Below are 15,068 nucleotides of genomic sequence, written 5' to 3'. Positions count from 1 at the left end.
GATACTGTTTGCTTATTGAAAAAATGATAGAGGATATTGTTTTGGGGATCGATTGTAGACTTACCTTTAGTTTAAGGGACAGTTGAATCCATGTGGTTTATTAGTTTTGCCCGTGTCTCCTCTCATAACCTGGGATCTATTTGTTTGTGGTATAGCTCTGACTATGTAGTTGATCTTCAGTGGTTATCTACTCGCGTCTCATGACTCTCACTATAGATATATGATAGAACTCTTATGGAGGGGAGTAACCAGTATAAGTCTTTATTTACCTATACGATGGAAATAATAAACTAAATGAGAGCTACTTTGATACTAAACAGTAATGTTGAAAACGACTGATGGAGAAGAATAACAATCAGTTCGGCTACGCCATGAGTGAGTGTTCCTTGCCCAACGTTGCCCAACATTCTCAGGCTCCATCTGTGACGGAATCCTAATCTCTTTGGTCATTTTTGCATTACATATTATCATCCTCTGATGAGCTTCTAACATTTTGGCTTTACATATTATCCTGTGAAGTGTTCATTTTTGGCTCTTTTCCCCCTTGGAAAGTGACACAGAGAATATTTCAGCCCTTGTTTCTGACATTCTAAAATGCTCATGAAACTTAAACTGAAGTCCTTTACGTTGTTTCTGTTTTCTGTTTTTCTGTTTTCCTTCTTTTCACGGCGAAAGTTAGCATTGTTAGTTGTACTTACTACTTAGTGAGGTTTGAACCCCTGACACTTGACTACCACTCCATTGTTTTCTGTTTTTCATCATATGTATTCATGATGAATTGGGAAACTTGCGAGAATTACAGAAATAGTGATTTGCAAAGAATTGATACGGAATTTTGAAGCCCTAGAAGCCTAGTTTTTTTCCCCCCCCCTTCCATCTCTATCAGATTAGCATGAATTGCATCCACATCCAAAATCCTTCAGTCATCCTTCCTTGGCAGTCTGTGTTTTGAATAGCAAAAGTTGTATGCTTGATCAGACCTTTCGCTTCCTTCACCGTTTCTTGCCATGCCAAATTTCCTTCGTCAGACCTTCTTCAGCTGCCCCTTCGCCAGATTTTCTCTTCCTAGCCATTTTTTAGTGATCCCCTACTGTTTCCTTTGTTGGTTGGCCTGGGTGTAGTAATGGAAGAAGACATTGTTGGTTTATTTGCCTTGGTTCTGTCGTGCCAAAAGGCTCTGTTGTTTGGCTTGGAGTAGTGGTGCCAAAAGGCTTTGTTGTTGCTTTGGTTCTGTCATTGCCAAAAGGCTTTGTTGCTTGGCTTGAAACCTTAATGCACCGAATGTCTGAATCCCATCAGAAGTACTGTCCTAAAAAGTCTTCGTGTTGCACCCTTTTCTGAATTCCATAATCGATCATGGATCTAAAATTACTCCAACAGAATGGGAAGAATGGAACGACTCCAAGAAAACCCCAAACCTCCCGCTAGTCATTCGCATTCAGGGGTATTTTGATGCGGCAATACATTGCATTTCTTTTTGGAGTTTTTTTTTTTTCCAAATGGGGAAATAGATTTCGTTTCAAACGTTGCAACTCTTCTACTGGAAAATTGCTTTGATGCACTCATATAACTGCAGGAGAGTACTAATTCTTCACTCGATAGTCTCCTTTTTTAAGTGTTTCCTAGTTCGGAAAGGGCTACGAACGAAGCCCTCTCCTTTACTCCAATGGGGTTACGGACTACGGTGCTATTACACCTACAAAAAGTCAAGAAAGGGCTACGAACGAAGCCCTCTCCTTTACTCCAATGGGGTTACGGACTACGGTGCTATTACACCTACAAAAAGTCAGGCAATTTTTTGATACAAAACTATATTTTCGATATGGACCTCAACCATTGTTTTGGTCTTTGAATGTTGTGAAGAAATCTCTCCACTTATTGATTTTTCTCTCTCTACCTAAACACCTTACCCAGAAATATAGTACTCTCAATATCGAATATCTTTCGATTTCAGAATTTTCTAGAAAAACGAATATGATCGATCTCGGCATCGATCTCCTGTCATAGTAAACGACATGGACTTGACATATTATAAATGGAATTGATTTTGCCACTCCATTTTTTGTTAATGTCACTCATCTTCTCTCACAAAACAAATCATCTAATCAAGACACAAAAGAGAGTGGCAAAATCACCCTTCATTATAAATTTATAATGTTTTTTTCCCCCAAAGATCATACAATAATGCAAGTATAGTCACAAACGGGGTTCACAACGACCACAAGGAGTAGAATTTTTTCTGTTTTTTGTCAGGAGTCCGGGCAAGCTTATGTGCACTGCAACTAATCTCATTTTTGGTCCGGTCAAAGACAGGTCATTCACGCCGGAACTACGGAATTAATTCACAATAAATTACGACTTTTTTTGCAGTTTGACTATAAGATTCAAACGCCAATCAATTGTGTAGAGAGCAAATCTATCAATCAACTTAGACTAACCAACCATGTGCAATTCTCTATTTGATGTGTACGAGCTCTCAACACAAAACAAACCATTAACTGTAAATAGATATAAATAGCGGTTCGGAAGATAAACATTTGTAAAAGGGGATGTAGCTCAAATGGTAGAGCGCTCGCTTTGCATGCGAGAGGCACGGGGTTCGATCCCCCGCATCTCCAACGCCCCCATATGTAGCTTTTGCAAGTCAAAATGTTGACAACATTTAGCTTTCGGCTTATTTTGTCGACATTCGACTTGCACATGTATGTATCGATTAATGTGACACGCGGTGTTGAGAGATACGGTAAGTATGAGAGTCGGCATAGGTGGCTTCAATAACCCTTTTCCTTTTACGTTTTGTCAGAGTGGATTTTTACGTGGCCTTCCGAAATACCGGGATGCTTAGAGGGAGGGAGCAATACTCTAGAACTTGGGCACGACAAGTTTGATTTTTGAAAGAGACAGTTTTTTTTTGTGTAAGAGGATTTGTGGGGACCGTGGGGCTCTGGCAGTTGGTTTGGCGTGATTTTACTAGTTTACCCAAACAATTATTATTATTATTTTTGCGGTGTGCTTTGAAAAAGTAAAAAAAACAGTTTTTTATGAGGACAAAAGAGAGAATCATTTTTGTGACGGAGCTCCAAATAAAGAGATACCAAATGGTTCTCTCCCCTCGAATATTAAAATAGATAGATAATCCAAGAAAGCAGGAAAAAAAATACTACATTTTCCATCTACCTCACATCTGTAATAGCAATACCACAAGAACACTCCCGCGTTTCACAACTGTTTTCGTAATTTTTTTTTAGTGGAAGAGTAAGAAATTCATTGATGAATACGATGATTACAATTTACCGTATACAATTAATACAAAGACCTATTACATGCAGAGAGACAGATAACACGTCTAAACTAAATGAAGAATTCGAGTCCGGCGGTAAATTGAAGCGTAGAAACTGCCGTCACTGTGCAAACTTCTTCTTCCTTTTTCAGGCTGGGAATAAAATAGGCGACCATCTAACAATTTACACACATTGCGAACGCAATAAACTGAAGCTTCTTTACAAGGTCGCTACTTGCAAGGTTTATCGTAGGCGTCTTTCTGTTGTCCCGTTCTTCTAATTCGTTCTTTCGTATCCATCGAGTCTGGAACTATTCCACCTCTCCGAATCAATCACTGGAGCTAGCGGTAAGAAGCTCAAACCTTGGCCTTGAGTTTCTCCTTCTTGAACTCACCATAATCAGCTAACAAGCTACCGTTAACTTTGCGCTTCATGTCCTCCACCAATGTCTTGAGCACCTAATTTCGAATGTAAACGAACAAATCATTGCGGGTATTACCGTATAACGCGTACTACAGAAAAGTTGAGTCTACACCGTGTAGATTTCCGTTCAAAACTCACACGGACATTTTTTTCGGGTTACAAAAGACTTTTTCGGAACTTTTGGATAATCTTGCTTTTTATTTGCAGTTGATTATAACGTGACCGTTTAAAATCGTGTAGAGTGACACTGCATGCATGAGTTAGATGGTCTAACCGATTCCACAACCCCGAAACGAACATCTTCAGGAACCAACGAAAGGACAGGAGGAAGAGCTGAGCTTATGTTCATCTGCAATTGAAATTTCAACTGGCTTCGTGCTCCGCGTCTCTCAGGGTACAAAGACCCTTTAACACAAAGGGAAAATTCTGAAAGCTTGAGAATGTTATCTAGCCCTTGGAGCTCCCACCTTGTCTGCATAACAGAAAAAACTTGCATTGCAAATTAGAAGCCCCTGAGGACAAGAAATAACCGAGGCAAATAGCTCTATGGAAAATGATTGTTTCGGTTTCAGACTTACGATGTCAAGCTCAACAACCTTCGTGATATCTCGGGGAATGCCAGGGGGATAACCGATCCCTCGCGATCTATATCTCAACCTAATGTAGATTACCGGCCAGGCCGTAAGGAACAAGAATTGCAACGGCAACATCTGGATTCTCCACTCTTCCTGTCCATTCGATCATTCGATACGGAAGATCACGAAGGCGGTTGTGATTAATTTACCCACACGGCACACACGCAAGAAGGAAAAGGAAAGTCAGTAGAGGGTTTCGTGGAGAAGGCAAAAACCTCGTTAAGTCGTTGGCTACTTCGTTTGTCAGGAAAAATTGCTTTGACCACTCTGGTTTTATCCTCCAAGTATTCGTCGAAAGAAGCCTGCAAAATTAAGACGCCCACAAATTTTCCAATTCCCGAGCAATTGTGTGCACTGCACATATACCTCAAATTTGACATATTGTTTTTTTGCCAAAATCTAGTCACCCGACAGAAAATTACAAAGCCATCGTCAAATGTGGGACCACAGATGGCATTTTCATTCTCCCGGTTCATCCGAGTCATTTAAATTGCATTGAAAGCAGAGACGAATTTAATTCATTGGTCTGTTACTTGAGATGTGCCGAAATAGCACCCGACGTGTTAGGGGTGAAAACAAAGCCGACCCGGGGCAAGCTTTGCAGTGTTTGAGCTCAGCGCCGAGCCCTTAACGAACCGAGTTGGGTTCATTTGCTAAACAGGCCGATCTTTTTGGAGCCAAGCTTTAGATTCTTGAGCTCGGCTTGTTTGCTATACGAACCTAAAACTTGAGCTAAAGCTCGGCTCAATTACTAAACTTGCCGAATCTCGAGCTTGAGACAGCTCGGTTTGCATCCTACATAGTGTAACAACATTGCTAATAGTTTTTTTTGACACTATATCAAGTCAAATGGCTTCTGCAATGCTATTTTTGTGACGGGCTTGCTCTCGTACATATAAACATCTACATATACATACGTGGAGAGAGAGAGAGAGAGAGAGAGAGAGAGAGAGAGAGAGAGAGAGAGAGAGAGAGAGAGAGAGAGAGAGAGAGAGAACCTCAGGGGACTCGAAGAGAGGGGCGTCGGTGGAAATTCTGGAGGAATAAGTGGCGGGTTTGTTGGTCATCTGGTTCTTTATGACCAATGGCGATCGTAATTTCGATTGAGTAATTTTTCGCTGATCATGGCATTGACGCTTTGAAGGGTAATTTACAGGCAAATGCTTCCCCTTCAACTCCAGTACTCCACCGCATTTCACCCCAATGCCCTTAAACAAGAAGCTCTTATGGCATGTTAGAACCGTCAAACCCACCTCCCCCATCTCTCTCTCTCTCTCTCTCTCTCTCTCTCTCTCTCTCTCTCTCCCGGTGTTGCAGAGGCATTGCTCTGTTTATATAGAGTGATATAAGTGTAAGGAGCAAATTCCGAAGTCTTAATGCTTCGTTTGGTTCGCTTCTTGAAAAAAATATTCTAACTCAAAAAACATTTATTACTTATACTTTTAATTATTACCGTTATTTCTCTTCCCAATTATTATTTTTATGTTCAATTATTATTCTCATTTCTTTCTCTATCTCTCTGCACTCATTACTATATCTCTAATTATTACCTTAGTTTCTCTATCCACTTATTATCCCAAAAACCAAGCTAAAAAAATCTCAAAAATCTATCCGAACACAACATTAATTGTATTAGCAATTTTGTACGACAAAACACATTTTATATCGAGTTGTAATTTGATTATTTTTTATATGCTAATGAATCTGTATAAGATTAAAGTAGAATAAATCATTATTATTTGTACTTAAAAATGAGCATATTTGATAAATAAAAAAAAAAGAGGTTTACAACGAGACTAATTTTGGCGAAGACGGATAGGTCCCTCCATCAATCTGGTTATCATCGGCATCTTCTGTTTTCTTTAATCGATGAAAAGTAACGTGAAAAACCAAGGTCTATTTATAAACACGTGCTTTTCTTCCTACTTCCTAGGTTTCGATGATAGTCTTATAATAAAAAGGAAATAAAAAATAATATTCACACAACAATCTAAATACAACATTAAATACAACCTCTCACGTACACGTGAGCTTTACATATACTATTATGTATGGACCCTACATGTATGTAAAAGGTTGTGTAAATTGTTGTGTGAATTATTGTGTGAATAGCATTGTTCAAAGAAAATGACGGCAATAGAAAGAAGTAGCCACTCCCTACACGGTCATTACAAAAAGAAGAACCTGTGGCGGCAGTTAGAAATAAAGGGAGATTTTGGTTAGTTTTCGAAGGGTTTATGGACTCAAAGTCGTTGGCGATCAAGATTACTGGGTGTGGTGTACGTGTGACTCGGCAGATGGTACTTAGAACTGTACAATGATTATATTGACTTGATTCTTTCCCGTGGATTTTACCCATTTTGGAATTTTCCACATATATCTCTGAGTTATGTAATTGATTGGTTGCATAGTTTTTTAGCTGATAGTGTTACTTAGTGATTTGTTTCTATACTGTTAGGGTTTTTTTTACGAATTGTTAGAAAACCCTGATTTTTCACGATTATTTTCCCCAACCTTTTGGACAATAATCTAAATGGTATTGGTACAAATTAGGAAAATAGAGATCACAATTATGGACATTTCACGATCATCCCTCGTTCTGTGGGATAATATGGTGCTTAGAGGTTGGGGGCCACGGTCATAAAGGCATAATACATGTATACGTATGTGTATGCATGTGTGCGCAGGGCCGACCCAGGGCTCGGGCAACCCCCAAGCTAGGCCCATCAAAAAACATTTCATGTCCATTTTTTTTTGTGTAAATGAGATTGATTTATTCACGGAGTCGCGCGATCACATGCGTTTGTTTCAGCAATCAATGGTTGAGATCTGTTTTTAAATTTGACCAGTAATAAATATCTATTACCACTAATAGATTATTTTTAATTCAGATAGTCCAAAACACTTTTGAATGGCCGAGATTGAATTCCGTAAATAAGATTTACGGGGCTTGGTGAATAAGATTTTCTCATCTATATCTTGACAAAGATGTAGCACAAAGGTTGGAGTTTATAACTTCATAGTAAGAGGGCAACCACACTCGGGGTCAGATTTGAACAACCCAAACATCCGAACCGACCCTGTGTGTGCAAATTAATAACGGAGCTTCTGGACAATTCCGGTAAGATCCTGATATAAAAAATATGATACTCCATCGTTGTCTACGAAGTGAAAAATGACTCCCTTTTCGTAAATATATTTTGAGTAAGCAATACCATCTTGACCAAAATCCAATTAGATTGCATGAAAATAATGAACGGTTATGAGAGAGAGAGAGAGAGAGAGAGAGAGAGAGAGAGAGAGAGAGAGAGAGAGAGAGAGAGAGAGAGAGAGAGAGAGCGAGAGAGAGAGAGACGTGTCTTAACGGGAAAGGTTTAATTGGGTGGCCAGCTCCTACCCTAAAGAAAAATGCCGTCCGTATTTTCACAATTGCGAGAAAATTACTCGTTCATCCAATTGATAAACAAGACAAATGAGGTGAGTCGATTTCGTATGAGTTTTAATCAATGTGATCTCCAGTAGTTTCACTTTGTTAAAACATAATAAACTAGTGAAGTAGTAGTTTTGTTCGAGTTTAACTTGTACACTTAAAATAAATTTCAAAAGCATATTCTTGGTTGGTTAATTTAGATAGCAAACCAGTCGTAAACGAGCGAATACGAGCTCAAACTCTCGAATAGGTTCATTCCCCCTAGTTGAGCTTATACAATTTATTCATATGAATTTTGTTTTTCTAGTGAACTGTGCCTAAATGAGTCATGCAATTTCAACCAATTTGAAGAACTATTAAAGTTACCAATCAAACAAAATTATGCTAATTTTGAAATTTCCTTTATTCATGGTAAAGCCGAATATACAAGCTTAAAGAGTAAGTTTACAAGCTTAAAAAATTAGTCGGGGTGCGAGTGAGCTGGTCTGCATAACTGAGTTATCAAAAAAAAGAAAAAAAGAAAAAGTTCGTATTCATGGGGGTATGAGGATATTGCATCAAAAACTGTTGTAAAAAGGAAAGGCAAAAGACATCCTCAAAGCCATATTTAATTGGCTGTGTTTTTGTTTTTGTCATACAGTATACATTAGTAGAGGTTAGCAAGATATTAATATGTTAGTCAACGGAGAGTTCAGAGGTTATCCATAATCCTGAACTCCAAATTTGCTTCCTGCGAAAGTCGAATTCAGGTCATCACTGGAGAAAAAAATGAAACAACCAACTTGACAAGCTTGGTTTCTCGAGTGTATCTTGTTGGTTTCTCTAAGTTTGTAACGAACTTGTTTTTTTGTTATTTAAGCCTTGGTCCCACTTTCCAAGCGTTGCCATGTTAAGTTGGGCTGGTTATGATGTTGGGCCATATGTTCAGGCCTCACCTGAAGTATTTCCAATAACCACCTGAAGGGCTGCAAACGAGCCAAGTCGAGCCGAGTTTTGTCTTGCTCGAGCTCGGCTCGCCTTAGTTTTCCTTAGCTTGAGCTCGGCTCGAGCTCGAATCGAGCTGAAATATGTGGGCTCGAACTCGGCTCGAACATATATTCAAAAGCTCGAGCTCGGCTCGGCTCAAATGGCTCGTTCGGTACATGTATGGGTATTGGTATACGTATGTGTGTGTGTGTGTGTGTGTCTATATATATATATATATATATATATATATATATATGTGTATGTAAGCTCGAGCTCGGCTCGAATGGCTCGTTTGGTATATGTATGTACTGTATATGGCAGCTTGCGAGCTCAACGAGCCGAGCATCAAGTGGCTCGAGCTCGGCTCGTTTATGAAACGAGCTGAAAATGTTGGCTCGAGCTCGTTCATTTGCTTGATGAACCGAGCTCGAACGAGCCGTTAGCGAGCCGAATCACCAGCCGCTTGCGAGAGGCTCGGTTCGTTTGCAGCCCTAGGTCCACCTGTGTACTTGGAGGCTGGAGCAACTCCTATTCGGGACAACTGAGGAGTTGGTTCAATGGTGAAAACTTAGGACTTGATTGGAGTTTAGTTAGAATACAGTAAAACCTGACACTAACTACAGTAAAATCTGACACTGGTTGGAGAGGGAGTAATTCGCACATGTCGAAATGCCACGTAAGTTTTCAAAGAGAGTTTGTACAGTACATGAAACTGTTCAGGAAATGAAATAAATTGTTCAGATTCGCAGCACTGGAATCTAGACCATTTATTTCCTTTCCTGGACAATTTCATAGACCCAGTTTCTTGTACTGTGAATCTGAACCATTTATTTCATTTCCTGGACAGTTTCATTGACCCAGTTTCATGTACCCTAACACTTTCGGTATTCAAAATGACATTTATGAAGTCAAGGCTGGAAAAGCTCTTTCATGTTTTTCTAGTTCCAAGGAAAGGAAAAGAGCCCATTATGTGGGCTGGCCACAGGATCGACTACAGAATAATACGCTTAATTGACTGGCTGATTCAACTACTGCTGCATCACTTACTAATGCTGGTGCATTGTATAGATATGGCAAATGCTCATCTGTCTCTATAGTACGCCAGTGAACGATCTACTTTTCTATCTTGATAGATGGCTAGAAAGCCACACCTGCTTGCAGTATCTTGCTAATTTTTGGCATTTTTTTGTTACCTCCATCGGTTTTAGGATAAATTTTTTTAGTTCTATCCCTGGCTACCGAACAAGCAAAATCGAAATAAAGAAAGAGGAAATGATCAAAATGGGCCCGGGAAGACATCTGTAGTTATCTTTTTTGATAGATCTCTGGATCAATGAAGGAAATTGTATCAGGAGCAGCTCTGCTTCTTCATCAACTAGTTGGTCCAGTTCCCTTGCCCAAGTCACGTTTTTGGTAGGTAACAGGCCAGGCCCAAACAACCACAATGACATCAAACAAGAAGGGTGACTCAAGGGCCCGTTTGTATGATAGGATTTGATCATAGGCTTGAATTATATATCTAAGGTGCCCTATGTGGTTTTAAAATACTTACGACTCAGGATTAAACATGTCTCGGATAGATAATCCCTCAAAGTGCGAGATATGTACTACCACGGGGGTGTAGTAATTTTATCTGATGGTTATTAATCTGGTGATTATCTATTCCTTCATTATTAGTCCCGTCAAACAAATGGAGTTGCAGCTCCAATATAGTCCCCTACAACTTCACAGTCTAAAGGCAAAACAAGCAGTGTAATATGAATGTGTATTGTAAATGGGATTGGATCATGCAAATCAATGTATTTCCATCTACCTCACATCCCAAATATCAACACCGCAAGAATACTCTCACCAGTCTCACGTTTCACAACTGTTCCAATTTCGTATCTTTACAAGGTCGCTATTTGCTAGGTTTATCGTAGGCGTCTTCTGATGTCTCATTCTTCTAATTTGTACTTTGGTATCCATCAATTCTGGAGCTAATTCCAGCTCTCTGAACCAATCACTGGAGATGCCGAAAGAAGCTCAAACTTGGCCTCGAGTTTCTCCTTCTTGAACTCACTATAATCAGCTAACAAGCTATCATTAACTTTGTGCTTCATGTTCTCCACCAATCTCTTGAGCCCCTAATTTCGAATGTAAAGGAACAAGTCATTGTGGGTATAACCGTACAACGCACACTACAGAAGAGTTGAATCTACACCATGAAGATTTCCGTTCCAAACTCACATGGACATTTTTTCAGGGTATAAAGGACTTTTTCGGAACTTTTGGATCATCTTGCTTTTTATTTACAGTTGTTATAACGTGACCATTTAAAATGAAGTAGAGTGAAACTGCATGCATGAGTTAGATGGTCTAACCGATTCTACAACCCGGAAACGAACATCTTCGGGAATCCAAGAAACGACAGGAGGAAGATCAAAGTTTATGTCCATCTGTAATTGACCTTTCAATTGACTTTCTGCTCCGCGTCTCTCAGGGTAAAAAGACCCTTTAACACAAAGGGAGAATTCTGAAGGATTGAGAATGTCATCTAGCCCTTGGAGCTCCCACCTTATCTGCATACAGAAAAACATGCATTCCAAATTAGAAGGCCTGAGGACAAGAAATAATTAAGGCAAATAGCTCTATGCAAAGTGATTGTTTCTGTTTCGGACTTACAATGTCAAGCTCAACAACCTTTGAGATATCTTGGGGAATGCCAGCGGGATAACCAATCCCTTGCGATTTACATCTCACCCTCATGTCGATTACTGGCCAGGCGGTCAGGAACAAGATTTGCAATGGTAACATCTGGATTCTCCACTCTTCCTGTCCATTCATTCGATACAAAAGATCACAAAGTTTTTAGTTATGCGTTGCCGAACTTATCCCATACATCATTAGAAACTAATAAAAGCCCCATAACAACATGTTGCACACGTCATCGACAAAATGAAAGGATACAGTGGCCGAGCATAAAAAAAAACATGCAAGGATACAGTGAGACTTAGACCTTGTCCTAACACCAGATGTGCTTGTTGTCTAATGAAATAATGAGAGTGATATCAGAGCTCTCGCACACATCTCCTGGCATTGCTCCTAGACAAGGAGGAAACCCTAATCTAATCATGAAACTAAACTAGTCAAGTTCGGGAAATCAACAATGATCGAAGATCTGTGATATTACTGGTTGGTACTGCAGTAGTAATAACAGCTTACGCGGTTCCAGGAACCAATAAAAATAGCAAATGGAATTTGTTGAGACACCCCTTGTTGATGCTAACATCTACCCCAACCAAATAGTCACACCACCACAATGCGAAATCATTGGGTTGGTGCGATTTCCTTTTAAGGCAGGGCCTGAAGTATGAATTAAACCAACAAATGATGGGGTTGAACTTCACAATTTCAGACAGTTGCCTAAACTATATGTTTTCTGTCATCAATTTTAATTGACGAGGCAAGTTACCGTTTGGGAGTACCGTACCAGTATTTCTGAAGCTACGAAACCTCAACTTAAGGTGAGTCAACACGAGTGACAGAAAAACCTCCGAGAGGAAGACAACCAGCAGTTTTTGCCCAGAGAAAGGACCAGTTTTTGTCCTCACAACAAATCGTTTGGAAATCTGTACTCTGAAATTAACATCCCAAATAGGAGTAGAAAGCTTTCACCCAAATTTGCAAATTCGACCGGACCTGATTTTCTGAGCCCTTTTCTATTAAGCCACTCTCCTATTCCTTTGAGTTGATCAAGAAGACATATTCTTTGTTCGAACTACAGTTTTGCCATCTCCACTGTGAGGATTAAAACAGTACAACGAGCTTTGTTTGACACCATGACTGGTATGGACCCAGCTTCTCCATAGTTCAGGTACTGACCGGAGAGGGCAATCGCATCTTGGTCGTCCATCTCGGCAACCGTGAAAATCTTTCAGCAAATCTAGACCAGGACAGACAAAATGGACTGCCAGAGAAGCCAGATTCGTCTGCTATCAAGGAAACCGATGATGAAATCGCACGGCTAGCTAACCTCAAAGCCTCATTGTTTCAATATCACCGGGCTTAATTAGATTAGTTTACCCACACGGCACACACACAAGAAGAAAACGGAAAGTCAATTAGAGGGTTTCGTGGTGAAGGCAAAAACCTCATTAAGTCGTTGGCTGCTTCTTTTGTCAGGAAAAATAGCTTCGACCACTCTGGTTTTATCCTCCAAATAATCATCGAAAGAAGCCTGCAAAATTAAAGACACCCACAAACCCACTTCAAATTTTCCAATTCCTGAGCAATTTTGTGCACAAGTACCTCAGAGTCAGTGCACCCATAGCCATTTGTGTTGTTATACCCAAATTTGACATTTTTTTTTGGCCAAAATTTGGGACCAAAGATGGCATTTTCACTCTCCCAATTTGCATTGGAAAATAAGACGAATTTAACACAATGGTCTCATTTGAGATGTGCCAAATAGCACCCAACCAGTTAAGGCTGCAAATGAGCCAAGCCGAGTTTTGTAATGCTTGAGCTCAGTGCTGAGCCCTTAACGAGTCGAGCCGAATTCATTTACTAAACAAGTCGATCTTTTTGGAGCCGAGCTTTAGAGTCTTTGAGCTCGGCTCGTTTGTTGCACAAGCCTAAAACCTGAGCTCGAGCTCAGCTCAACATTGCTTCGCAATGCCATTTTTTTTGGTAACAGAGGAACAAGCCTAAAGTCAGGCCACTAAATGGACTTAATTGCGCAACCCAAACCTCCAGGGGAATAAGCGCGGCCACAGACCTTGAAGAGTAGTCTCAAAGCCTGGGCATCCGCCCGAACAACTGGGACAACCCTGGGTGTGTGGCAATGCCATTTCTGTAACGAGTAGACTTGCTCTCGTACATATTACATCTACGTATACATACATACAGAGAGAGAGAGAGAGAGAGAGAGAGAGAGAACCTCAGGGGACTCGGAGAGAGGGATGTCGGTGGAAATTCTGGAGGAATAGGTGGCGGGTTTCGTCATCTGGTTCTTTATGATCAATTGCGATTCTGATTTTGATCGAGTAAGTTTTCCCTCGCGGCATTGAAGCTTTGGAGGGTATAGAGGTAAATGCTTCCCCTTCAACTCCAGCCCACCGCGTTTCGCCCCATTGCCCTTTAACAAGAAGCTCTTATAGCATGTTAGAACCGTCGAACCCACCTCTCCCATTCCTCTCTCTCTCTCTCTCTCTCTCTCTCTCTCTCTCTCTCTCTCATCTGGTGTTGCAGAGGCATTACTCTGTTTATAAAGGGACATGTCTTTGAAACAATGAAGGGGAAATTAAGGTTGGGTGGTCAGCTCCTATCCTATCCTTGACAATTATTGGAGTGTTATTATCAAAAAGTGAAGTACCAAAATCAATAACAAAAATTAGTATAGGTTATTTGACTGATAACCAAGTCAAAGGAATTCAACAATTAGTTGTTTAAACTTGATTTGGATATTTAATGAGCTTTGAAAATATGTCCAAGTTAACTTGATCTTGTTTATGAGGTGAGTCAATTGCGTATGAGTTTTAATCGATCTGATTTGTAGTAGCTTGACTTTGATATACATAATAACTCAAACAAGTGAAGTAGTAGTTTTGTTCGAGTTTGATTTGAAAACTTAACGAGTTTCAAAAATATGTACAAATTGGTTAGTTTAAATAACAAACCACGTGTAAATAAGCGAATACGAACTCAAACTCGAATAATTTAGTTCATTTTCCATAGTTCAGCTTATATAACTTATTCATATTACTTCTCTTTTCTAGTGAAGTGTGTCTAAGACAAATGATTCACAACTTCAACTAATTTTAAGTATTGAAGCTACAAGCCTACAAATCAAACAAAATTCTAGTGATTTTAAAATCTCTTTTATGCACCGTAAAGTCGAATGTACAAGCTTAAAGAATTATTTGAGTTATACGTAAGTTGGTTCAGATACCTGAACTATATAAAAAAGAATGATAAATTTGTATTCGTAGGAGTTGAAGGATGTTGCGTCAAAATCTATTGTAGGGCAAAAGATATCTTCAAAGCCATATCTAATTGGCTGTATTTATCTGATGTGGCTGTATCTTATTGGTTATCATAAGTTCGTAACGAACTTGTTTTTTTTTTTTTTTAATACTATTTAAATACCTTTTGATATTTTTAACGAACTCGTGAGTGGCAATGGGGGTGGTCCTGATATAAGCCTTGGTCCCACTTAATTTCCAAGCATGCCATGTAAAGTTGGGCTGGTTTAACTTATTGGGCCATATGTTTAGGCCTCACCTAAAGTGGTTCCCATACCCAACTGTGTACTTGGAGGCTGGAGCAATTTCAATTTGGAACAAATGAGAG

At 39.7% G+C, this 15,068-nt stretch overlaps 2 protein-coding genes, 1 long non-coding RNA gene and 1 other non-coding gene across 4 annotated transcripts; 2 read left to right on the top strand and 2 right to left on the bottom strand.

Annotated features, from left to right (window-relative positions):
* Window positions 1–2,545: 2,545 nt before the first annotated feature.
* TRNAA-UGC (transfer RNA alanine (anticodon UGC)) lies at window positions 2,546–2,618 on the top strand. Its single transcript has one exon. It is a non-coding gene; the product is annotated as a tRNA-Ala (tRNA).
* A 763-nt stretch (window positions 2,619–3,381) lies between these two features.
* Window positions 3,382–10,699, top strand: LOC131304133 (uncharacterized). Its single transcript, XR_009192314.1, has 2 exons — window positions 3,382–3,507; window positions 10,632–10,699. It is a non-coding gene; the product is annotated as an uncharacterized LOC131304133 (long non-coding RNA).
* Window positions 3,432–5,670, bottom strand: LOC131304132 (uncharacterized). Its single transcript, XM_058331256.1, has 5 exons — window positions 5,338–5,670; window positions 4,555–4,641; window positions 4,283–4,432; window positions 3,979–4,176; window positions 3,432–3,739 (listed from the first exon to the last, which is right to left on the bottom strand). The coding sequence occupies exons 1-5, from the start codon at window positions 5,599–5,601 to the stop codon at window positions 3,638–3,640; spliced, it is 801 nt and encodes a 266-aa protein (XP_058187239.1). The 5' UTR covers window positions 5,602–5,670; the 3' UTR covers window positions 3,432–3,637.
* LOC131304131 (uncharacterized) lies at window positions 10,685–13,970 on the bottom strand. The gene is made up of 5 exons (XM_058331255.1): window positions 13,657–13,970; window positions 12,868–12,954; window positions 11,400–11,549; window positions 11,099–11,296; window positions 10,685–10,861 (listed from the first exon to the last, which is right to left on the bottom strand). The coding sequence occupies exons 1-5, from the start codon at window positions 13,906–13,908 to the stop codon at window positions 10,715–10,717; spliced, it is 834 nt and encodes a 277-aa protein (XP_058187238.1). The 5' UTR covers window positions 13,909–13,970; the 3' UTR covers window positions 10,685–10,714.
* Between the last annotated feature and the right edge of the window lie 1,098 nt (window positions 13,971–15,068).

This window comes from Rhododendron vialii, chromosome 10a (assembly GCF_030253575.1).
Source record: "Rhododendron vialii isolate Sample 1 chromosome 10a, ASM3025357v1".
NCBI lineage: Eukaryota > Viridiplantae > Streptophyta > Magnoliopsida > Ericales > Ericaceae > Rhododendron > Rhododendron vialii.
This window is presented reverse-complemented; position numbering and strand designations above follow the sequence as displayed.